This window comes from Protopterus annectens, chromosome 1.part1 (assembly GCF_019279795.1).
Source record: "Protopterus annectens isolate FY-2018-M chromosome 1.part1, PAN1.0, whole genome shotgun sequence".
NCBI lineage: Eukaryota > Metazoa > Chordata > Ceratodontiformes > Protopteridae > Protopterus > Protopterus annectens.
The window spans coordinates 1,102,969,345-1,102,997,001 of NC_056726.1; the positions used below are offsets into that span (position 1 = coordinate 1,102,969,345).

The following is a 27,657-nucleotide window of genomic DNA, read 5'->3' on the forward strand; positions in this document are numbered from 1 at the left end:
TCTCCCTGGGCCTCTACTGAAAATGGACATGTATCTAGCTAGACTAGCCCAGTCAACAAATGTAAAATAAAAAATAAATAAAAATACTTAACATCCCCATTTTTGCTAAAGTTACATTGAATATCTTTATTATATTTTCACAGAATGTGACTATTCCAGAACATCCCTCACGTCTCAAATTCCAGATTTTCTTTCCTCCTCATAGTTTCCCTATTTATAATTGTAATCCATTTCATAAAAATGTTGTGCTTTTTTTAAAGTTTTTATTGCATTTTCAATTTGTAAAGTAATGACAAAATATTTACAAACAGAAATTTGTGAACATTATAAATGAAAGAATTCAACTAAACCTCACACACAAATGAAAAAATGAACTATTTTAGGAGTGTCCATTAACCATTAAGTCATTCCAGTTATTATAATTTACACTAAATTTAAAATGCAGCTATTTTTGCTTGTAAGCAGATCTCTAAGTTTTGTTCATGCATTGCAGCAAGAGATAAGTTTGGTTGTTCTTGACTTAATTGTAAAGATTTCGAGGTGACAGACTTCAGTTGTAATATTTATAAATTCTTTGAAGGAGGGTATAGATTTTGTTCTTTCAATTCTGCCTTTTAACCTTAATCGCTGTAGATAGGATAGACCACATTTCATTTTTTAACACATAAAGGAATAGGAGTATTAAAAAGTATTAGTGATTTAGATAAAACAAATTTATCTCCAAAAAAGCCTGTAAAAAGAGATTAATATTATGCCAATAAGGTGCTACGACCGTACAATCAAATGCATGTGTTGCCAATCCACTTTAAGCTCATGCAATAAACTTGCTTCTGCTTGAGCATTCAATTTTATGTGGTGTAAAGAATGATCTATGCAAAAATTTCCAAATAAAGAGATTCCATCTAAGAGATTAAGTTGTATGTTTAGAAGATATTAGAATTATTTTTTATCTTCTTCACTCGGAGGTCCATTATTAATTTGGGTAAAATCATTCCAATGATATTGCAATGTTTTGTTTCTCTCCTCACAACTTTATATAATTTGAATAAAATATCTTGTCCCAATGTGCTTTCTTCAATTAAGAATAGTAGATATCCAATTAATTTTGGGATATGGTCTCTTATCCTTGGTTGCATTGATTTAATTTCCCCTTCTACATGTTGGCTACAGAATTGTGCATCTAGCCACATGTCTTTATCTAAATTATATTTGTTCTTAATATAATAAGCAGAATGTAGCTTTTCACCTTTCCTTAACTGAAACTGATATAGCAGATTTTCTCTTTAAATGTGATCATTGTTTCTAACTTTCAGGTGGAGATGTTATTTTAGGTATATACCGCAGGAAATATAAGGAAGATCTAATCTTTATATGCCAGACTTCTGTATATAGAAAAGTTTTAAAGTGTGTAATATAGCAGAAATGAAACAGTAGTCACTTTTTGGTGACTTCTTCCTATAAGGTAATCCTTTAATAGCCAATGTAGACTATTTAGTAAGAGATTATTAGAACATCTATTATGTTTAGCCTGATCCCTACTGCTTCCCAGTCATATGATGGTTTAAAGCAATTCTTCATTTATATGGGTACCAGTGAAATTCATTTTGATTATAGATAGCCTCTCTTCCATTGTGAAGAAAAGGATAGAAGAGGGTAGAATATATTTTAATGTATTAGCATGAATTGCCATGAGGAATTTATAATCTATATTTAAAAGTAAAATCAGCCTGTACAAAGAACATTCAGTAGGATCTTTATCGGTTTTTACAATTAGAAAGTTAAAGGTATATTTCCAGGAAAGATGAATTTTAGCTGGGTCCGTGACTATAGAAAAGAAACTTCTGTAGCATGTCCACAGTTTCTTTTGGTACAGCTTATAAAGTTCAGATATAATGCCATCATTACATGGTGCTTTATTAGGTTACAATTTAGAAATTTGAGTTTGAAGTTCAGACATAGAGATTGGATTGTCAATTAATTTCATTTGGCCATCAGATAGTTTAGTTTTTATATTTTTTAATAAATATTTTAATTATTTTGTCTATATCTATTAATTTTTTTTATTGATTTTATTATAGTAATCTCTGAATTCCTTTAGAATATCCTCTATTTCTGATACATTTTTTCCTATGTGAGTAGACTTCTTGTGCTTACTGAGTAATTTTGTTTTTTGTGGCTAAATTGCACATAGATCTTGGTTAATAGAGAAGTTAATCATCTTAAAACTTGCAAGGTTGATTTTAGTGTTATGGTTTAAGATTTCCAAGTATTTGTTGTTTATAATATCTTCTGTAATATTATTTAATTTGTATGATTTTATAATTTTAAGTTATCAAGTTTTTCTTGTATTTCATATAATTCTTTCTCCCATTGTTTTTTTTATTTGACAACTAAGTAGTGACGCTACCAAAAATATATGCTTTTAGTGCATCCCATACATACATTTCTGAAGCATCTTCTATACTATTAAGTTCTATAAATGAAATAATTTATTTAATAAAAAAGTCCTTAAATTCTTTAAACAAGTTATATATGTGGCAATCTTCTGATTTTAATATTATTAGTAGATTTCAAAAACAGCTGGAAGGTAATTGCATTGTGATCTGAAAGTAGGCAGTCTACTGTATGTGTCAGGTCATTAGAGACAAACTCTTTCAGTTTTGGATTGCATTCCGTGTCTATGTGAATAATGGGTAAAAATAATGAACTCAGTTCTAAAAATTTGCAGATGGCTGCATTCTCATTTTCCTATTGTGTTACCATCACTTGGTGTCAACATACAATTAAAGTGTCCTACTAGAATGAAACCACATTTCACATTTTGAATTACTTGTTTTAGGTGTTGATCAACTGTTTTAATTCCTATTCCAGGAATCCAATAAAAGTTAATTAAGGACTAATATACTTTATTATACTTTATAGTTATAGTACAAAGCATACACTTTATAATCTTGATATGTTTCTATAACCATAGGCATAGTCAGTGAATTTCTCCATAATATAGCAACCCCTCTTTTTTATTATATTGTGAATTTGGATAATATAGTGTAGGTTTTACTATTAAGTCTTTCTATGTCTTCTGTTAATAAGTGTGTTTCCTGTAAAAAAATAACTTGAGAATTAAACAAATTCGATTATCTGTTTAAGCTAACCCCTTGCATCCATTATTCAATCCACTGGCATTAATAGAAATACAGTTAATAAATGCCATTTGACCTACTGATCAAAAGTATACATGCACTTCTCATAAATAATGGCACTCTGTTAGTAGATACCTACTTAGTAATTATCATGTGAACATTAACATTTGAAGGTTTGATTAGACATAAAATAATTACTATTGTGGACACTCGAAAAAAGCTAAAAATAGAATTATCATTAACACTCCTTGCTTGAATAGACTGACCATCCAAGCATATACAACCATCCAATAGTCTGAAAAAAATAAAAATAAAAAAAAAAGTGTACTCTACTACAATCAATTATGATGCCATTAGCAGTAAAATAAAGACGAACCTGTATCATTTAGAGCATTGTTAATATATAATAGTATGACAATTATTTCACAACTTAACTTATTTAACATATACATGTTTCTGTTTAATGTGTTCATTAAGGTTTTAAAGTAAGATATGCTTACATCTGTTATTGTTCCTTATTTATGCATAATTTTGAAATTCATCAACTAATAGTAAAATATGAAAGACTGCTGCACAACAATTTAAAATGTTTAGTGGTGTGTCCCACCATAAGAGTGATGTACTTTCAGAACCTTCTATCCCCTCTTTGTAAAATTATATTAAAGTAAATAAATAGTTGGTCTAGTATGTTTAGACAGTATTTCATTATCTGTTTATATTTAGTGGTTTATTACTGCAAATTAAAGTTTCCTACATTATTTTTGTCAATTATACAGTTTATTGCTTCTTTTGCTTTATGTATGACACTTTTGAGTGTTTTGACAACATATTCATATCATGTATGCCTCTAATAATGAAGGTCTAAACATTATGTATATATATATATATATATATATATATATATATATAAATATATGCATGTGTGTGCGTGTGTGTGTGTGTGTGTGTGTGTGTGTGTGTGTGTGTGTGTATATATATATATATATATATATATATATATATATATATATTCACTTTACCATTCATTGGCAACTACTATCAAACTTCATATCCTTGCTTTCAAATATATTTACTTATAAATGTATTCAAAGGTATTTCACAGTATGTGTAACATTGTAATTGTTTCCCTTCGTCAATGCCAGTTCATATGTTTAACTATAATTGCAGTGAAATTTCAGCTAATGCATATTTAAAAGGTTCTGCCTTTTATTCAAATTACCCTTCTAAAGATGCCTGTCAGTCAGAGTCTCTGAACATGAACTGCTCTGTTCTCTTGTTTAGGCAGGAATTCCAAATGAACTCCAGCTGTTTACCAGAGAAAGCTTCATGTGTTCTAAATGAAGTAAAAAACATTCAAGCTATGGAGAGAGGGGCTTCATATCTAAGTACCACAAAAGCACCTCACATAGGGACAACCCATCAGTCACAACAATTTCCATATCTTTCATAATGAACCCGAACATTTCATCTATGAAAATAGACTATTTCCAAGCTATTTAGAACTTCACAATCTCTCCAGTGTTAAATCAAATCACACATCCATAGCAACTGCAATCCCACCACCCACAATCCAGGAAATCATAAATCATTCTATTAAATAGAGCAATAACATCTTATCTAAGTCTATGCACTACCAAGACAGGCAGATTTTTAGGTTTTACTATCAGTTTTATTGAAACAGATTTTCTAATGTTACTGTAATTAATGATTACATTCAGTTGCTTCCACACTTAGGTGAATATGTTTATCTGTCATTTCTTTTAGTATACCATTTAATGAGCAATTTTAATTCAATCCTGTTAATGTCTTGTCCTTTTTATAACAAGAAGGTATAAGATGTCACTCATTGAGTGTGTCCCTTTAGTATGTAACTGCAGTTTATATAAATTAAACAACTTTCAATTCAGTCATGTGTTATACTGCAGGTATTTTCTACTTCAAATATAAACTTTGCATTACCTCCTGAGTGAGCAGTTTTGTATGAAACCCTTTAGATCATATACTGGTATAAATGCTGTATGCTTAATTTAAGGGAAACTAATAATATTTTGCCATGACTTATTAAAATGACTCTTAACTATCTATAAATTAGACAAACATAAGACAGGGAAAAGGAATTCAATTACCTTACATTACTAGACTGTTGATTTTCTGATTTCTATTTATGTTACAGTTGAGCATGTTGTCATTTCATGTTTTCTAGTAAAGATATGTAAAGAAGTAAAACTAAGCTTGTTTACATAAAAACGAAAAAAAAAACAATCCTCTTTATGTTCCTCTTAATTTCTTCTTTTTTTTCATTTGTCTTATTTCCATTTGTAAAATAATAAAAAAGCAAGGCTGTTTAGGTGGAATACGTTTAGTAAAATAAAATAAACCTTCTTCTTCTTTTTCTTTTGGCTTTTCCCAGTCAGGGGTCTCCACAGCGGATCACCTGTCCGCTCATGACTGGCAGTGGAGTTTTACGGTGTCGAGTTGCCAGCCCGGCCCCCAACCTTCCACAGAAGGCACACACACATGCACGCACTCACACTTTGGGCCAATTTAGAGTATCCAATCCACCTACAGCATGTTTTGCTCCAAATGACAAACAAACCAGATAAAATGAAGAAAGGCGAGGATGTAGTAAAAAAACAATTCTTTATTCACGAACCAATATTGTAAGCGCTTTCAGTCGCACTGCAAATGTGCAACCTTCATCAGACAAATTAAATTAATTACTATGAAGCACTTTAAAAAGTTTCACCAAGTGACATCATCATTGTATCACCTCAACCTCAAAATTTAAAGTAACACAACCCCCTTGTCATCGCAAAAATACAAAAGCAAACCTTAACAGCTTTCATTAGTATAATTCATTAAATCATAATATAATTCATACAAATTCCATTTAGTACATACCTGGATGACATTTTTATTTTATTTCAAGGGGATCAGGTTGATGTTGTTCACTTTGTTGAAAATATTTCTGAATTAAATGAATTTTTAAAATTCACTTATGAATTTCATAGTAATGAAATTAGTTTTTGGATGTCTAATTAAGTAAAGATAGTTTGAATGGGTGTTATTTAGCAAAAATTTACCGTAAACCAATATATTCTAATTGTTTCTTACACTTTGAGAGTTCTCATCCATTTTTTTTAGAAACAGTCTGTTTTAAAGGGTCAGCTAGATAGGGCAGCCCGTATGACTACTTTGGATGATGCATATGTATCCGAATGTGAGACGCTTAAAGGAATGTTTATTTCACAAGGTTATCCTCTTGAATTATTGGAAACATTGATTGAGGAGGTTTCTTTTAAGCGTAAGTCAGGGTGGTTTAAACCTATACTCAACAACAGAATTGGCCACCCTGTAGAACTGTTAGAGCATGTAAATTCTAATAATGATGTGGGTATGAATGATTGTTCTGTTAATACATGTAGAAATTAATTTAATGGTACATTTCCACTTATTTTTAGTACTGCTTTTTCCCATTTTCCCTTGATGCATATGACATATGGTCCATTTTATATGAGAATTGGACCTTGCTGATGGATGATGGTGGTCTTAGGAATAAAGTACCTATCTCCCTGAAAGTAGTGTTCAAATGGGGGGGTTACTCTCAAAAGTATGTTAGAAAGAAATCGGGCTAAATATTTTAGATCCGGGGGAATGTTCAAATGTGGTTTATGTAATCAGTGTAAATATATAAAGGTAACTAATAAATTTACACTAAATGAAGTTGATTATTCCATTAAGGACAGGTTCACCTGTAATAGCAATGGTGTGGTATATTTGGCAGAGTCCGGAATCGCCAAGGCAAAAGTCAAACTCACAATTAGGTACTGACCACGATACTTTATTAACGTGCAAAATTATATGCCACAAGCAACACACACGTTTTCTTCAGAATAAAGACTTCTTCAGATAAAATCCATCAAACAAACTGCAACTTAAATAGTATCCACCCCCCACAGGTTCAATCAATCAATTAAATGAAAACAATAAATTTTATACAAAAAGTATATATACAAAAAATTTTTTCACATATACTTACTTTTACATAAAATTAAATAAAATACTAAAATATAATATATAATATATGTATACTTACTATAAAATACTGCAATTAATAAAATTATATATTGCACTTTTTATAATAAATAATAATAATCATTACCAAACTAAATACATCTGGCTTTCAGCTTTAAAAAAGGCACTATAGAAATGGAAATACAGGAACAGAGAGGGAGTGGGGGCCCCCTCGAGTATGGAAGAAGAACAGGAGGCACAATTGGTAGAATGTGACCAACCGTCCAGTATACCGTTAGGGCAGTATTCTTTGCATACTTAAGAAAATTATCACATTTACAACTATAGTGATTTTTTGATTTCCAATACATGTTTCCAATTGTTTACCAAGGGTTTTAAATTTGTGCCTAAAAGGCGTAGTAACTTGGTGCATGCAATCTTGGATTTGAAACTTTTTATACGTAAACTTAATTTGGAAAATCTTTTAGGTGGTATATCTGGAACTTCTAGTTTACATTTGAGAAAATCCAGTATTTTTAACCCCCCACTACATCCTCAGCTTAAAAATCTTGAGCAAAGGATTGAGGACAGGTTCCGCAAGGATTTAGGTTCGGACAGATTCAGGGCCAACCTAACTATGGATGAAAAAGTATTATTGGAAAAATTTAGTAAGGACCCTGGTTTGAGGATCATGGAACCTGATAAGGGTGGGGGGACTGTAATAATGGATAGTAATTTGTATCAGGCCAAGATGTACGACATTCTGCATGATTATGATAAGTATACTTCAGCCTCTATTAATGAGATTCACTTGTCTTACCATAAAATAGACCTGGCCATTCAGGACTTACTGGACCAGGATGTAATAGAAATGGATACTTATACCTTCCTTTCTAATTCCAATCCTAGGGTACCCTCCATATTTGGGACACCCAAGGTACATAAAAATCCGATGGATCCACCCTTGAGGCCAATTGTGGCTGCACAGGGTTCTAAAACGCATAATATTTCTAAGTACCTGGATTGGAAGTTAAAAGAATTGTGGGGAAGGCAAGAGTATATTTTAAAGGATTCTTGGGCCTTTTTGCGTAGCATACAACCTCATTTATTTGAAAAGGAGGTGGTGTTTTTAACTATTGATGTGGTTGATCTCTTCTCCGTCATTCCTAGTGATGTAGGTTTAGAATGGTTGGAGGAAGCGATATGGGAGTGCCCGCATATCACTAACAACGACGTTCAGGCCGTCACTAGCCTTTTGGAATTGGTTTTGAAAAATAATTATGTTTTCTTTGCCGGCGAATATTTCCATCAGATTTCGGGGGTCTCCATGGGAGCTAATTGTGCCCCAACTTATGCGGATATTATCATGTATATGTGGGAGAAGAAGTTTGTCAAGAATAGTTCCTTTTCCAATCACTGGAACTTTTATTGTAGATTTCTTGACGATATATGTATTTTTTGGAATGGTCCTGTGGGAGACATCGAAAAGTTCATTGATTATTTACATACCACCACCTCCTTTTTAAAATTTACCCATCAGATTTCCTATGATAGGGTAAATTATTTGGATGTGGCCCTTATTAAGGAAGGTGAAGGGGTAAAATCTTGTGTTTATAGAAAATCTACCTTTTCAAATGGATATTTGCATTACACGAGTTCACATCCACGCTACCAAAAAAGGGGAATCCTTAAGGGACAGTTTGTTCGAGTATCACGAATGACCTCTATTGATGAGGATTTTAGGCTAGAATGTGGGGTCTTAACATCTTTATTTTTGGAGAGAGGTTACCCTATTGAAATGATAACCTCAGTACAAGAAGAGGTTAGTGCAGCTCGAAGCACCAGGTTTAAACCCATTTTGGGTGAAATGTGTATAGGGTCTGATAGGGGGACCTCTACGGGTAAAATAGGAACAAACCCTGGTAATTTTACCTTTATTACCAACTTTAGTGGCAATGTATTCCATATTAAGAACATTGTCGAAAAAGAATGGTCCATGTTTCAAGAACTAACTGATGTGAGTACATTTAAGGCCAGGTCAGTTAAAACAATATATAGAAGGGGACAAAATATGAAAAGATTATTGGAACATCAGGAGTATGTTATGCAAACTTCAAGAAATAAAATGGGCACATACAAATGTGGGCGTTGTTCGTCCTGTAAGTTTGTAATGCAAGGCAGTCATTTGTATTTGGAGAGTCAAGAGAGGGATATCAAGACCAATGGTTATTATAATTGTATGTCCAGTGGATTGGTTTATTTGGCTGTATGTCAAATGTGCCTGGCGTTTTACGTCGGAAAAACTGAGCGACAATTTAAAAGGCACATATATGAACATATGTATTACATAGCCAAGTTTAAAATTACCAATGCATTGTATAAGCATACCACAGAATGTGATGGCGCAAAATTTTTGTTTTTTGCAATAGAAATGGTTCCAAAGGATATAAGAGGTGGGCCCTGGGAGGCTAGTTTAGCACATAGGGAAACCTTTTGGCAGATTTTGCTGGAAGCTACAAAAGCCCCAGGTTTAAATGAATCCATTTCTATAGTGCCTTTTTTAAAGCTGAAAGCTAGATGTATTTAGTTTGGTAATGATTATTATTATTTATTATAAAAAGTGCAATATATAATTTTATTAATTGCAGTATTTTATAGTAAGTATACATATATTATATATTATATTTTAGTATTTTATTTAATTTTATGTAAAAGTAAGTATATGTGAAAAAAATTTTTGTATATATACTTTTTGTATAAAATTTATTGTTTTCCTTTAATTGATTGATTGAACCTGTGGGGGGTGGATACTATTTAAGTTGCAGTTTGTTTGATGGATTTTATCTGAAGAAGTCTTTATTCTGACGAAAACATGTGTGTTGCTTGTGGCATATAATTTTGCACGTTAATAAAGTATTGTGGTCAGTACCTAATTGTGAGTTTGACTTTTGCCTTGGCGATTCCGGACTGGTGTAGCTGCTTTTCGTGGGTATTGTTCAGTTTATTTGCAGCGTTGTTCTTTCTTTTTGGATATTTGGCAGAGTGTCAACGGTTTCCACAATTCTATATTGAGAAGATCGAATGCCATCTTATGCAGAGAATGTATGAACATCAGTGCTGTATAATGAAGAAAGATTGTACCAATGCTCTAGCTATACATATTAATGAATATAATGAACATTTTTTTTTCTATTTTTGGTGGTTGAACAAGTGAAAGTTGATCCTAGGGGTGGTCCATGGTTCCTAAGACTAGAACAAAGGGAATCGTGGTGGTAATTGTTGACAAATGCCTATATGTACCCTGGACTTAATGAAATTAGTTCCCTGAAATGTATACTGAAATTAAAGGCTTTAGAAAGACATTAACATTATAAATATGTGCGTATTTTAGGGGAAATACCATGTAATTTTTTGGATTAAATCATTTGATCCATATATTCATCTTGTGCTATAATTAAAAAAAAAAAAAAATATATATATATATATATATATATATATATATATATGTTTATGTTTAGTGTGTGTACATATATTTATTATTATTATTTTTTTATTATTTTATAGGGTATGAAGGTTATATTTATAATTATATTTATAAATATTATGTTCATAAATGTCATTGATATGAAGTTATACTAAATGGAATTTGTATGAATTATATTATGATTTAATGAATTATACTAATGAACGCTGTTAAGGTTTGCTTTTGTATTTTTGCGATGACAAGGGGGTTGTGTTACTTTAAATTTTGGGGTCAAGGTGATACAATGATGATGATGATGTCACTTGATGAAACTTTTTAAAGTGTTTCTTAGTAATTCATTGAATTTGTCTGATGAAGGTTGTGCATTTGCAGTGCGACTGAAAACGCTTACAATATTGGTTCGCGAATAAAGAACTGTTTTTTACTACATCCTTGCCTTTCTTCACCTACAGCATGTCTTCGGGATGTGGGAGGAAACTGGAGCACTCGAAGGAAACCCACGTGACCACAGGGAGCACACACAGACTCTACACAGAAGGCACCCCAGCCGAGGATCGAACCAGAGAACCTCTTGCTGTGAGGTGAATAAAATAAAATAAACCATAAAACATAAATATATCAAAAATTGATAAGCGCTTTTACAATAGGCACTGTTTCTTCAGTGAAAGGTCTTCAGACCTTTTTGTCTCAAATGAGTAAGTTGTTCTTATTGGTTGTATTAGACCTATATATATTGGGTGTTTTATTTGTTTGATTATGGTCTGAAGAAGCAGTGCCTACAGCGAAAGCAGTGCCTACTGTGAAAGCACTTACCATTTTTTGATATATTTATGTTTTATTTTATTTTATTAAAAGTCTTCAGCCTAAACAACCTTGTGTTTTTATTATTTTTTATTATTTTGTATATTTTGGGCATTTAGCTGCTGTGCTGCACTAGTTTATCTTTTGGTCTTATTTCCAATTGTCTCCATTTGTCTTTTTAAGGATATAATGGATGAGTCCATATCCTCTATTTGTTCCAAAATGTTGTTAGTTTGTAGATATGACAATGTAAGGTCAAGAGCTTTGAAGAATTTAACCCCATTAGAAAGAAAAATCTTCAGCTTGGCTGGGAACAGTAAATGTACTTGTATCTGCTTTTTCTTAAGTTCTCTTATAAGGGAAATTAATTGTTAATCGTTTCCTTTTAGACATCACTGTTGCTGAATAGTCATTATCAAAATGATTAATGTTTCCTTCTACTTTTAAGTGCTGACTTAGCCCAGGCAGTTTTGAGTACCAGTTCTTTATCCTGAAATTAAATAAATTTAAACACAATGGACCTAGGGAAAGTACTGGACTTTGATACGGGATTAACCAGAGATCAGTGTACTCTATCTCTATATATATCAAAAGAAAGAGACAGCTTCAGGCAAATCTAAAGTTTTACGGAGCCATGTAGACAAGAAATTAACCATATTGTTACCTTCTATTGCTTCTGGTAGACCAAAAATATGAATGTTGTTCCTAGGGGACCTGTTCTCAAGGTCATATATTTTGGCTAGTAAAGAGTTGTTCTGTTTTAACAGGTATTCAGCATTGTTCTCCCCTTCACTTAGATTCCTTCTATATCATTCAAGGAGTCTTCAATGCTGGAAATCTGGTTTCTGAAGAGCTTCATTAGTTTGTTCAATTTGCTGGAACAGTTTTTGTTAAAGTCATCTATGTTCATGTCCAGTCTATCTATTTTCAAAGACAATTGTTGAATATTAGTCAGTGATGACTGAAGCTATCACAGTCTTGAGATGCTGCTTTTGTATAACTCGTGATGCAGCAGGATACAGTGAAGACATGTTCTCTTGCAGATTTTAACAGGGAAATAGTTGAATTTTAAGAACAATTTTTGATATACTCCTTTAGGACACCAAAGTTTATTGTAATTCACTTAACTGAGTTGTTTAGGATTATTTAGAAATAAAATTTCCTGTCAGAAATATATGCAGTAGCAGAGAAGAAGAAAAGTGCTGTTATCCTAGTCTCATCATGGCCCGCCCCCCCCCCAAAATGTTGTTTTCTGATAACAATACATAACATGCATTACACCACTCTAAAATCCCTATTCTTATTATTATTATATTCTTAATACTATTCACATTTACATAATCTACAATGTCCATTTTACTCAGATTCATTGTTTTGTAAGTTCATAATTAATTGCTAGGCTAGTTTCCTTAACAGGCCCTTCAAAGCCTAGCCAGTCTCGCTCACACAGGAAAGAATCAAACACGGCTCCTTGTGTCTGTTAGTCAAACACCTTAACCATTATCCCAGCTCCAATTATTAGCTCTATATAGTTATACATACCTCTATCTATTTATATTATTTCCATCCATTTCCTTTTTTTTTTGTACTTATCCCTTTAAATTTTCTTTTTCTCTTTTTACCCTTTTACCAGTAGAATTCATATTAGTACCCCAATTTATGTCTTCTTCATCACTTATTTCAGAACCTTCTTCTATATCCACTGTATTATTTTTCTCATCTAAGTTTTCTTTGATTTCTACTATTTCTAGTTTTCTCTTTGTTCATTTTCTTCTTTCTTTTTCGCTTTCCTTATATTTGTTTTCATTTTTGCAATCCATCCATAAATGTTCAATTGTCTTCCATTTATAACATTTCAATTCACATTTTTTGCATCATGTCCTATTTCCTGACAAATGTAACATTTTTTTGTTCGCAGTTACTTATTAAATGTTCTAGATTTCCACATAAAATATGTTTTTGGTTGCCCCCAGCATTTTATGACACCCCCTATTACCCTCCACATTTGTCATGCTTGGTATATGCATATTTTTTATCTTTCTAAATTATTTCACAGTTTTGCAATCCCAGTCACCATGTCATAAACCCTTTTTGTCATAAACTTTTGCAATGCCCAGTACTTCTTTGCATAACATTTTCAAATCTCTCTCTCTTTATGTTTGAAATTGTACATGGATTTTCTGTTTTGTTTCCCTGTTAAATGTTTTCATTATGTAAAGATTCGATGGGTTACAGCCTTTCTTTTTTCATATAGAATAGATAGATAGGTAGAAAGATGGATAGATAGATAGATAGATAGATAGATAGATAGATAGATAGATAGATAGATAGATAGATATTGATATAAAATTAATTGCTCCCATCATTTTTCAAAGTTAATGTAGTAAATGTAATTTTTGTTAGAGCAACTATTTTAGATCTGATACGTAAGTTAGGTAAATATTTTATAATGGGTACACAAACACACAGACACATGCACACACACAGGTGCGCGCACACACACACACACACACACACACACACACACACACACACACACACACACACACACACATGTGCACGCGTGTGCGCAAAGGCAGAAGTACAAGCATATGCGCCCTCATATCCTTGTAAATGCTGCTGTAGTTGGCTAGTTAGTTAGTTAGTGAGTTAGTTAGTTACTTAGTTAGTTAGTGAATAGTTTCAGCCATGTTTAGAAGATTAATCCATATGCTGTTTTTTCTCTTAATGCTCTGCTGTGGATTCATGTGTTGCCACAAACTTATTTTTAATAGTCACTCTTTCTACAGTAATAATCTTCTGGAAAACAATTTTCTCCAGAATGGTTTAGTTTCATTTTCAGTCATTTTTTCTAACAAGTGATGTTTTTTTCAAAGATCAGTTTTATATTGCAAGTGACATTAAAGTCTGTATATATTCTGATATTACTCACAAATTATAGAAGAAAATGTATTTCTTCTGCAGTTGGTTCTGTGCTTGAGTAAATTGTAATACACAGTCAATAGCATTTATACACAAAGACTCCTTAAGACGTTGAAATTTGGAATAAATATACAAGCTGGACTTTAACTATAAAGAGTGTGCAGTTATTAATTTTGGTATACATAATTGATGTGCCAATGTTCCTGGAGATGTAAAATGAAAGAAAGTGTAAATATCTGCTTTACACCTAGATTTAACAGCAACATTAAATGTATGAAAGGATAGTTGGCATGTGTCACAGTTTGCTTTGATGTATATACTGCTTTGAATGACAAAATGATGGAGGCTTTCCTTGGTTGAGTGGGTAGAAAAGAGGATATACAAAATGTTACAAGGCATGGGAGGATACTAATATGAGAGATGTTCTGTTTACAGTTGTTCAGAGAAAGGATATGGGAGATATATGGAGAAACTGATTGCAGAGGTGATGTAGCGTATCTAGAATTTAGAAAAACAGATTCAGATTAAACCAGAAATGGATGCAAAGCATATTTTCACAGAGTGATGGAATCATGGGCTGCATCTTTTCTAATGACAGTGGAGGTGGATTCTGAAGATAAATATAAATTACTTTTATGTAAAAGGAGCAGGTTCTCATAAGAGTGCTGCTTGACATGATTAAAAATATGTATCTTGTCCATATTTTTGTCTTTGCTTTGCACACATGCATGCAAGTCAGTACATAAGATGAGTGATTTACTGAGAACAGAGGGCTCGGGTCTATAGAAGGACAGCAGTTTGTGTATTCTGTAATGTAATGGATGGGATTAAAACACAATGAAATGGGGTTTGGTTTTATAGCAAAAACAAAAATCTGGATACATAGATTTGAGCAAAAAAACAGGTTAAATATCAAGTACTTTATTCCAATATACATCACAGAGCTTTCAAGAATAACCCTTCCTCAGTGTGTAATACAATAGCTAAAACACTCATAATACCTAACAGACAAGGCTGCTAGTGAAGTGGAAGTGCTATGTGAACTTGCTGAATTGTTATTGGCTAATTATGTGTTTATATTTAATGACTGTGTTTATTTACAGAAAAATGGAGTAGCTATGGACACCACAATGCCTAACACACATGGCATTATTGTAATACCTCAATGGGAAGAAGACTATTTATAATACTTCACATATGTTTGGGGGGAAAGTCCTGTTTTTTAAATGTTTTGTAGATGATGTGTTCCTTTTTTGGAGCTGGAAGTGATAAAGAATTGCATATATTTGTGGATTATTTAAACTGCACCACTGATTTTTTGAAATTTCCAATGCAGTTTTCTAATGATAAGATTACCTATCTAGATGTATGCTTAACTACACTTATAATATTGCCACTCCTATTCATAAGAAAGAGGTACACACTAGCTGCTATGTTCATATAAGTAGTATTAAAGCTGTGGTGAAAGGGCAAATGTTAAGGGCTAGTCAGCTGAATACAGAAGAAGAGAATTTTTATTTTGAGTTGAATAGAATGGCCACAGAGTTTAAACAGTGTGCTTATAATAGTGAGACGTTACAACAAATAACCCAGGAGGTTGTAAGTAAGAGAGATAGGGAGGCAAGACGTCATTTCTCTGAATATTATTTGGGACCTGATGATAATAGTAAGAAAGAAAAGATTACGAACAGACGCATGTGATATACTACTACGTACAGCAGACGATCAAGAGATATCAGGAATATTATTAGGAATAATTGGGCGGATTCTTAAAACTAAAACTGGGATTTTAAAGATAGTAGGTGATAATCATCTTTCTCATATCAGACGTGTTCCAACCTTAAATGAAGACTATGTTATAAAGACTTCATTGGACAAAGACCTGAAATAAGTAAGAAGCACGGCACATTTCCTTGCTATAAAAGTAAATGCTGTGATGATATTGAAACTAGTAAAGAGTTTACACACCCTGGTACAGGTAGAAAATACCTGTTTAAATGCTTTGCCACCTGAAACACTACTGCCATTATATATATGGCCTGTTGTGTGGCATGTACTGCTTTTTATATAGGAAAATGCACAAAGAGATTGAAAACTAGGATTATTGAAAACAAGCTGGAGATGTGCAGACAAGTGAATAGTAATGCTTTAGGTAGGCACATGAGAGAAAAGAGGGACAATCATAAATTTAATTTTAGAGTAGCAGATATAAAATATACAGGTAAAAGAGGTGACGACTTAATGATTAAATATTCATGCATAAGATGCACACAGGTGGATTATATATTATGTAGGAGGGCCAGTTTGAAGGAGATTGGAGACTGTAAAGTGGTGACCGGGGAAAGTGTAGTTAGGCAGCATAGGATGGTGGTTTGTAAGATGACGTTGGTGATCAAGAAGAGGAGGAGGAGTGTGAGGGCAGCACCAAGGATCAAATGGTGGAAACTGAAAAAAGGTTAATTATGAGGTGGGGTTCAGGGAAGAGTTAAGACAGGCACTGGGTGGCAGCGAAGAGTTACCAAATAGTTGGGTAACTACAGCAGAGCTAGTAAGGGAGACAGCTAGAAAGGTGCTCGGTATGACATCTGGACAGAGGAAGGACGACAAGGAGACATGGTGGTGGAATGAGGAAGTACAGGAGAGTATACAGAGAAAGAGGTTGGCAAAGAAGAAGTGGGATTGTCAGAGAGATGAAGAAAATAGACAGGAGTATAAGGAGATGAGGTGCATGGCAAAGAGAGAGGTGACAAAGGTGAAGGATAAGACATATGAAGAGTTGTATGAAAGGTTGGACACTAAGGATTGAGAAAATTACCTGTACCAACTGGCTAGACAGAGGGATCGAGCTAGTAAAGATGTGCAGCAGGTAAGGGTGATAAAGGATAATGAGGGAAACATACTCACAAGTGAGGAGAGTGCATTGAGCAGATGGAAAGAGTACTAAGAGGAGTTGATGAATGATGAGAATGAGAGGGAGAGAAGGTTGGATGATGTGAGGACAGTGAATCATGAAGTGCCATGGATTAGCAAGGAGGAAGTAAGGATAGCTATGAAGAGGATGAAGAATGGAAAGGCTGTTGGTCCAGATGACATACCTGTGGAAGTATGGAGGTGTTTAGGTGAAATGGCAGTGGAATTTTTAACCAGATTATTTAATGAAATTTTGGAAAGTGAGAGGATGCCTGAGGAATGGAAAAAAGTGTTTTGGTACCGATTTTTAAGAATAAGGGTGATATGCAGAGCTGTAGTAACTACAGAAAGATTAAATTGATCAGTCACAGCATGAACTTATGGGAAAGAGTAGTGGAAGCTAGGTTAAGAAGGGACGTGAATGTTAGTGATCAGCAGTATGGTTTCATGCCGGGAAAGAGCACTACAGATGCAATGTTTGCTCTGAGAGTGTTGTTGGAGAAGTACAGAGAAGGTCAGAAGGAGTTGCATTGTGTTTTTGTAGACTTAGAGAAAGCATATGACAGGGTGCCTAGAGAGGAGTTGTGGTATTGTATGAGGAAGTCGGGAGTGTCAGAGAAGTATGTAAGAGTGGTACAGGATATGTACAAGGGTAGTGTGATAGCGGTGAGGTCTGTGGTGGGCATGATGGATGCGTTTAAGGTGGAGGTGGGATTATATCAAGGATCAGCTCTGAGACCTTTCTTATTTGCAATGGTGATGGACAGGTTGACAGACAAGATCGGACAGGAGTCCCCATGGACTATGATGTTTGCAGATGACATTGTGATCTGTAGTGAGAGTAGGGAACAGGAGGAGGAGATCCTGGAGAGATGGAGATATGCTCTAGAGAGAAGAGGAATGAAGGTCAGCAGGACTAAGACAGAATATATGTGTGTGAATGAGAGGGAGGATAGAGGAATGGTGAGGATGCAGGAAGTAGAGGTGGTGAAGGTGGATGAGTTTAAATACTTGCGATCAATAATTCAGAATAATGGTGTGTGTGGAAGAAAGGTGAAGAAGACAGTACAGGCAGGATGGAGTGGGTGGAGAAGAGTGTCAGGAGTGATTTGTGACAGTCGAGTACCAGTAAGAGTGAAAGGGAAGGTCTACAAAGGGTAGTGAGACCAGCTATGTTATATGGGTTGGAGACAGTGGCATTGACAAAAAGGCAGGAGTTTGAGCTGGATGTGGCAGAGTTAATGATGTTAAGATTTGCACTGGGTGTGACGAGGGTGGACAGGATTAGGAATAAGTATATTAGAGGGTCAGCCCAGGTTGGAAGGTTTGGAGACAAAGCCAGAGAGGCAAGATTACGTTGGTTTGGACATGAGTTGAGTAGGGATGCTGAGTATATTGGGAAAAAGATGCTAAGGATGGAGCTGCCAGGTAACAGGAAAAGAGGAAGGCCTAAGATAAGGTTTATGGATGTGGTGAGAGAGGACATGCAGGTGGTTGGTGTGACAGAGCAAGATGCAGAGGACAGGAAGAAATGGAAAGAGATGATCCGCTGTGGCAACCCCTAACAGGAACATCCGAAAGATGATAATGATGATGATGATGAATATTCATGCATAACTCTCCTGGAAGCAGACTGACCACCAGGTCTGAATGTAGCAGTTAGTGTGAAATCTACGTTAAAAAAGAGACATATGGTTTTAAAGTGAGATTATCAATGTGTGTAAATATATATTTATATGTTTATATGTTATTTTTGCTATATAATTTTCTGTTCAGAATGTGAAGAATTTTAAAAAGGTAATATATAAGGAATTCTACTTTCATTCTTGTTCTTAATTACTTATTTGGATTGTGTCATGTGATTTGGGTTAGGTATTTAAATGAGTGTATTAACTATTGTATTACACACTGAGGAAGGGTTATTCCCGAAAGCTCTGTGATTTGTATAGAAATAAAGTACTCGATATTTAACCTGCTTTTTTGCTGAACCCTACATTTCCAGATTTTGAATTTTTGTTTCTGCTTTTGGATTTCTTGCTATCCAAATCTGGTTCACCTAAGTGCTGGTCCTTGTGATTTGTACTTTGTTTGGTTTTATAGTACAGATTTAGAAATAATTATTACATAGTTATTTTGAAATGAAGATGCACCATAATTCGCAATTTAATCTGCTTTTTTGTCTTTTTCAGAGTGTAGCATTTGTTAAGCCTGAAAACATCGATGGCAAATGTCACACAAGGCAATAATTCTGACAGCTTTGATTACAACATTTCTCTGGATTATGACTACGATCATGGTGTACATTTTCACCTCTCCACACTTCGAATAACATCCATGATTGCTTACATCATTGTGTTTCTGGTGGGAATCTTGGGAAACACCCTTGTTATCTGGATAACCGGACTTGAATTGAAAAAGACAGTGAACATTATTTGGTTCCTTAACCTTTCAGTTGCAGATTTCCTCTGCTGCATGAGTTTACCATTTTTAATCACACAGTTTGCACTGGATTATCATTGGCCATTTGGTAGCTTCTTATGTAAGATCATACCTGCTGCAAAAATATTAAATATGTTTGCTAGTGTTTTTCTCCTTACTGTAGTCAGCATAGATCGCTGCGTTCTAGTCCTCAGACCAGTCTGGTGTCAAAATACAAGAACCACATCCATGGCTGCAATTGTGTGTTTTGCAGTATGGCTGTTGGCATTAATATTAGCTGTTCCATCTGCAGTATTTCAGAATGCCTCTACAGACACTTTATCAAAAAAGACTACTTGTACAATCAAAAATCAAAATGCCATCCTTGGTCTTAGAATTTCCTGGTTTGTCTTTGGTTTTGTTTTACCATTTTTCATTATTACAGCTAGTTCTAGTCTACTTATGTTTAAAGTAAAGAATGTTCGGTATTTAGGTTGCAATAAGACATACAAAATGTTATGCGCTGTGATTATTGCTTTTTTTATCTGTTGGTTGCCATATCATGTGATAGAACTTTTACTTGCAACCAATGAAAAAATGCGGAGATCTCCAACATTCATTGTGTTGTCTAATCTTACTCAGAGCCTTGCTTATGTTAATAGTTGCGTGAACCCAATAATATATGTTATTGTTGGGCAGGACTTCAAGAAGAAGTTGAGAAAATCAGTCAGGACAGCACTAAAAATGTATTCACTGAGGAAATGACTCAGTCAAGTGTGTACACCAGGTCCAAATCTAAGTCACTGACTGAAGAAAGAATGCAAACTGTGTAAACCAAATGCCAGGTTTGGGAAGTACATCACTTTTGCCTGGATTATGTACTGAAAGTAACAACGGATGCAAACCTAGTAACAGACAGAAGCATCGATTCTGGCTGTAGATGAAAAACTCTTGACCCAGTTTTTCTGCTCCTGTCACTTTCTAGTGGAAAAGGATTAGATATGTTTGAAAAAGTTTGCAGTCCTTTCAGTTGTATTCTCTTTATGGAAAGAGACACAGTATTTCTTAAATTGCAATAATATGCTTTATATTGTGGAAGAATGTCTTTAATTGTTGCTAGCTAATGTCAGGACCCTGCACCAAGGTGCTCGGGTACCTCAAGTTTCACATGTCGACCCTCAGTACACTGATGAAAATAAAGTTAATTTATCTTTAAATAATGATCACCTCAGGCATACCCACACAGCCATGTTCAGATAGACGTTAGCCTGGTAAAATAGTTTAACACTCGCTCTGTCTGGGTGTATGCTACTTTACAATTTAATGGTTTCACTGATTAATTTCTTACTTTATGTGTCTGTCAATCTCCTTCAGTCTGTTGTGTCATTCTGGTGTGAAATAAAACATCTGTGGGATGGACAATTTTGTGAATAAAGCAACTTATCAGATTCTAGCCCAGTGAGCACTGCATACCTAGTAATTCTGTTACAGTGAGTTCTCCCCTAAAGTCATTCCAGTTCCTAATCATGTACTTCCCTGAAGTGTACAGAGAGAAAGTTGCTATACATCACCAAGTACCCCACATTTTTACACAGTGAGTAACCCAATAACCAATTTTGATCATTTGACTAAAGCCTAGCAACTCATTCTATCTCACTGAGTACCCCAACAACTAATTCTGACCCATAGAACAGAACACCCTAACTAATTGTGAACCAGTGAGTATCCCAACACCTACTTTTGTCCCAATGAGTATAGTCCAGAAAATCATTCTGTCTCAGAAAGCATTCAAACAACTAAATACAGCAAATCATTCCCTTCCTATCTTCTATAATTATATACTAGCATACAGAAAATAATTTCATTCATACAGGTAGCGCACACACACACACACACACACACACACACACACACACACACACACACACACACACACACACACAGAGTGAGAGACCGGCACACACACACACACACACACACACACACACACACACATATATATATATATATATATATATATATATATATGTGTATGTAAAGAGAAAAAAATATATACATTTATGCACACACACACACACACACACACACACACACACATGCGGCTAGCAAAGCTGAGTATGAACATAAAGTAGCCCTTAATCCAAATATAACTGCAAATCTTTCTTTGGCTATGTTGGAAATTTAAGAACTAACACCCAACAGTGTTTGGCGCTCGTCCACAATGATACTACACTCACTGATGCAAAGAAAATAGCTAATGTCCTGTCTAACAAATGTAGTTTAAATCTGACCCCACCCCAGGTTTTAGTTATCCCACAGATTCTACAGTCCCAGCCTCCCCTTTATTTAATATGGAACAAGTTGTCTCATCCCTCTCAAAAACTAAGAATACTTCATCCATGGGCTCTCATAACATACCAGGTTGCCTGATTATTGGTGCCAAATATGGCCTTTCTGAACCCCCTACTTAACCTCTTTAATCTAAGCCTCTACACTGGTTACATTCCTGAACCCTGGAAGATAAGTCTGGAAGACAACTGTTATGACTTTTACTGTGTTCTTAACCCTTAAATTGAGTATTATAGACTGGATACAGGTTTGCTGCATCCAAAGCTGTTTGTTTATGCCTTCTGTGTTCCTGGCAGCCGTCTTGTGTTTGCTTTCTGTGCTTCTGGAAGCCATCTTGTGTTGGTAGGGGCCTATCTTCTCTGCTAGTGAGAGTAGCAGGGCTGCCTGGACCTTGTGTGGCACAAGTTGATTGGTAAAGAGAGCAGGGGATAGCAGGATTTGATAGATTTCTTTGTTACTAGACTATTTTTGATGGTATGTAAACCCCACATTTGAGATGGTTTGGGCTTGCTTGCACATCTTGCACCACAACTGCACTGTTTTTAACCCATTGTGAGGTATTCCAGCTACAAATTTCCCTTAGTAGCACTTGTGTGATCACCTAATAGTACTCATCTTAGACCTTCCACCCTTTACCCCCTTAGCTGTCTATGGCCTCTCTCTCTCTCAGATTCAGACAAATATGGATAGCATTTCCTATAGTTTCTCCTGCCAGTCTGCATGATATGGGCATCCTGAGACAGTGTAGCAACTGTCTCATGTACATGGACGACCCTCTGCTGCTACCACCTAGGAACACAATTTGTGAGAGATGCAATTACATTAAGAGCCTAGAGTCTATGCTCTCTCCCTCACAAGCCAGCATATCTGGCACTGAGAAAGTTGTCAGCACAAACACCTCACCTCAAACACTATCCAAACCTACACAACACACACCAACATATGCGGGGCTCCTCAACAAAAACCTACCCAAACAAAAATAAACAGCCCACCACATACCACAGATAGTCCACACCCCTGTGTTTCACAGCAACTAAGGCCTAACCATAAACCTAACATATTAGTCATAGGAGACTCCATTCTGAGACACAACAGATGTGCCCCTCACCAGACTGGATAAGGAGAAAGTCACAGTTAGTTGTTTGTCATGTGTTAGAATCCACCAAGTCACACGTGGACTCAAGTCTCTCAACAATAGTTATTGTTATGACTCTGTCATAGTCTATGTTGACGTGAATGACTTGAGACTTACGTCTCTGGACTATATGAAGAGAGACAGGATTGAGCTCGCTGAATGTGTCCCAGGCAGGTATGTTTCTAGCCTTAAGCAGCATCCTACCGTCACCCAGAATGCCTCATTACATATAGAAAGTGACTTGACTTTAACAATCGGCTTAGTTTTTTTTTTTTTACTCAAATTGTTTTTATTTTGAAGATATAACATAATAATGATTGTTTACATTAAATAAAATGCTTAACTATATACAATATTTACAGTTAGCCTGACAGATTAAGACAACAGGTCTCTGTAAAGATAATGATTTTAATAAATTGTATTTAAATTATCAGGAAGAGTCGGATTCCAATTGCATGGTGTCAATCAATGTCAAAACTTTTCTCCATGGGTTATTAACTAATGGCTTGGGAAAGATTCTTAATTCTTTAGTTTTGATCTCCATTAATACAGACTTCTTCAGTAGACATAGAAATTCTTCAATGGTAGGTGCTGTGCTGGATTTCCATCTTCTGGTTATACATTTTCTAGCTGTTGCTAGTATGGTCCATATTAAATACAAGTCCTTCTTTTTCAAGTGAGGATCAATAATTACATTTAATAAGATAAACATTTAGTCAAACCATATATATATGTATAGATTGCTAGTAGGAAACTGTTAATCTAATTCCAATATGTTTTATTACTGGTACAATCCCAAAAAACATGGGAGCAGTCGGCATTAACTAATGATTGCCATCTCAAGCATAAATTATTACTGGAAGAGTTTATCTTTGAAATTGTCTCAGGTGTTAAAAAGGATCTATGTAGATATTTCCATTGAAATATTCTCCAGTATTGTGAATGGGATGCTAGTTTAACTGACAGTAACATATTTGTCTTATCTTCTAGTGATAAAAGAGTTTGTATACCTTTAGTTAAATATTGCCAATAAGATACTTTAGGAGCTGTTTTGTAAGCAATTAATACATTATATAAGAATGATAACTCATTTCTTGTATTAGTATTATTATAAATTATTTCAAACAGCCAAATTATGAATCTCGGTGTACTTGTAAAGGATTGTTTAGTATTCTACATAGATCCTTAGAGTATGTTAAAACACTGTGCAGTATTAACCAATCATTTGAAGTTAATCCATAGGCTGACATTAAATGTTGTGTTTCCAAGATCTATTGATTTTTTTATGCAATGAAACTAACATATTAAGTTCCTATTTCCCCATCTATGTACTCTGTCATAGAAATTCCTTGTAATACTAAATGGGGTTAATAATGTAAACCAAATGTTTATGTCCATATTCATATTAATACATTTCCTAAAGACATCAAAAATATGATTTATTAGACTTAATTTGGTTGGTTTTGCTATTTTATATTGTAAGTTTATACACAAATAGTACCATATTCTATCATCTTTATCTGTGACTGTAGGATTTACCCATTCTATCGCTGTTTTTAGTATGTAAACCCTTATGTATGTTTCAAGATCTGGAAATTTTAGCTCCCCTTGTTCCCATTATCTAATATGATGGTAACATGCCACTCTATTATTTTTTTGGGGGGGTACCATAATTTTTTTAAGAAAATTGACATAATTTCTTTAAGGAATCTTTTTTCTGGTAGTAATATAAGAGGCTGTGCTATCTACAATACTTGAGGTAGTAAGACTATTTTTTTTCAGTTATAATCTGTCTTCAAATGTTATAAGCATGTTATTCCATTTATTCACCAATGTTTTGATTAATTCTATGATGTTTCTGTAACTGGTGTTTAGTATCTCTACCTTATTCTTACACAGTACTATCCCCAAATAGTCTAAACCTGGAACTTGCTTGCCAATAATATGGTTTACAGATAACTGTACCTCATCTTTTTTAACAACAAAAACTTTGATTTTGATTTGCTAAAGTAAAGGTCTAAGAGTTTTTGAAAGTGTCCTACTAACAAGTCTATTTCATCTAATACTTCTTTAGAGTTTGGCAGAGTGAGAAGCACATCATCAGCAAACAACATTATTTTAGAACTATATTAATTATATACATCTATCCAGCTTATCTTTGAATTATTGTGCATTAAGATTGCAAGAATCTCTATGGCCAGTGCAAATAAAATAGGTGACATGGAACATCCTTGTCTAGTACCTCTAGTGATCAGAATTGCGTCAGAGATAAAAGGACCTATTTTGATAAATGCTGTTATTCTCATAAACTTTCTTTATAAGTGTGATAAAGGAGAGAGGGAAGTCAACTATATCCAAAACTTTAACTAAATAATCCCAGTTTATGGAATCAAAAGTATTTTCAATATTTAGAACCAATTATCAATGCATCTTGATTTCCTCTATTTAAATAATCAATTAGTGTTAATATGCCTATTATATATAAAACTACTTTGATCTTCATTAATTATTTTAGTCAGAGGGATTTTCATTCTGCTGACCATTATTGACATAAAGATTTTATAATCATTATTCAACAAAGATATTGGTCTGTAAGAGTTATATTGAGTGAGGTCTTTATTTTCTTTTAAGATAGGGGTAATTAAAGAATATCTCCATGAAGGTGGGAGTTTTGCTAATGATTGGACATCAAGAAAGATTTTATGCAGGAGAGAAGTTATGGAGCTGGGAAATAATTTATACAATTCTATGATTAAGCCATCTATCCCCGGTGCCTTATTGGTTTACTTTCTTCGATCTAGACTATACTTTCTTTCTGTGTTATTGGTTTCTGTAATTCTAACTTTAGTTCTTCAGAAATGTTTTTAATGCTGCGGTTATATTTTCTAGATTCCAATTTTCCTTTATGCCTATTTTGCTTTTATTATGTTCAGCATGATGACATTTAAAAGCAGCTAAAATATCATGTATGTCTGAGACTTTCTTCTTCCTTTCCTCGTGTAATATACTAACAAAGTTATTGGTTTTCGATTGCATTTTAACTTTCATAGATAAATTATGTAGATGGTTTGGCAAAGTAGCATAAGAGATTATTGTTAATCTCTCTATGGCTAAATTAGTTTAATGGGATAGCATTTCATTTTACTTTTTATTTGCTTCTTCTATTTTATTTTTATTGTCCGTATCAGTTAAATTCTTATTGGACTTAAGTAATAAAAGTTGATTTTGTAATTCCTGTAATTCTGATTCCCATTCTTTAAGTTTATTTTTGAGCCAGCTGATGTTTTTACCATATATATATATATATATATATATATATATATATATATATATATATATATATATATATATATATATATAATTTCTGGTTTGTAATTAATCTCTACAAATAAATGGAGTTAGAAATTAGCCAAGGTTTAAATTCTTTGATTTTTGTAATGTATGAAGGAATCCTAGAAGTAATAACTAACGGTTTAAACTCTATGTGAATTTCCAGTACAAGGGAGTTGTGATCTGAAAATGGAAATGGCTGTATTGAGAAAGAAAGGAAACATTGTGGCAATTAAGGCTGGGAGCAGATGTTCCCCCAGGCCTGAATGATATGATAAATATTAAATGTTTTAGTCAACAATAAATTGAGAGTTTGAAATGTGTTGTTATGTATATTAATATAACATTTTATTGTTTTTAAATGTTTTACTAATTATGTAATTAATTAATTGTTTAATTGATTTGCAAATTTGTTAAAGATTGGTATAGAGTGTATATGCTGGTGTTTTAGCAGAGATTATTATTCTGATGAAGTCTAAGTGACGAAAACGTTGAATAAACTATTTTACATTATTTCCTGGGCTCGTTCTTCTGGTGCACCAGTGTTTGTTGTTTGTGGTATTTTCGCTGGTCTTGGGTTTTTTTCTTTTCTATATTAATTAGTACATTTCTAATTATCTTAATCAACATTTTTTTTTTTCATGAATATCGATAGTAAGGACTTTTGATCAGGCATTTTAACATTTGAAAAAGAATTGAATAAAAACCTATTAACAAAATTTGCACTTATGAGAATTCTTTTCCACTCTAAACATGGAATGAAAGACATTACTAGTCTAACAGACAAATATAAATCTATTAGAGTAACCGTCCTAACCACCTTCGTTACTCTTTCCAAGCCCAAAACATAATAATTGTTAGAGGAGAATAATGTATAAATTAAGTAGCTTATGATGTCTACTGCTCTTCCATTCAGGCTTTAATTTCTCTTATAAACTTATAATTAAATCAACAACAAACAATTGTGATCAGTGTATTACTAATGTAAAGGTGACTGATCACTGTAAACAAGAAACAAACAAGAGTTTTATGTAATAAATCCACTAAGAAATGATAAAACAGTTCCAAACTCAGAAAATAAAAAAACAAAAAAGCAAATCCAGTACCTTGAGTTTTATATAATACTACGTTTCAAAATAAAAAGTATAAGTATA

The 27,657-nt window shown here is 33.8% G+C and overlaps 1 protein-coding gene across 1 annotated transcript; it reads left to right on the top strand.

Annotated features, from left to right (window-relative positions):
• The first annotated feature begins 19,466 nt into the window (after window positions 1–19,466).
• LOC122815519 (C3a anaphylatoxin chemotactic receptor-like) lies at window positions 19,467–20,454 on the top strand. Its single transcript, XM_044088078.1, has one exon. It carries the CDS (start codon window positions 19,492–19,494, stop codon window positions 20,452–20,454), a length of 963 nt encoding a protein of 320 aa, XP_043944013.1. The 5' UTR covers window positions 19,467–19,491.
• The last annotated feature ends 7,203 nt before the right edge of the window (window positions 20,455–27,657 follow it).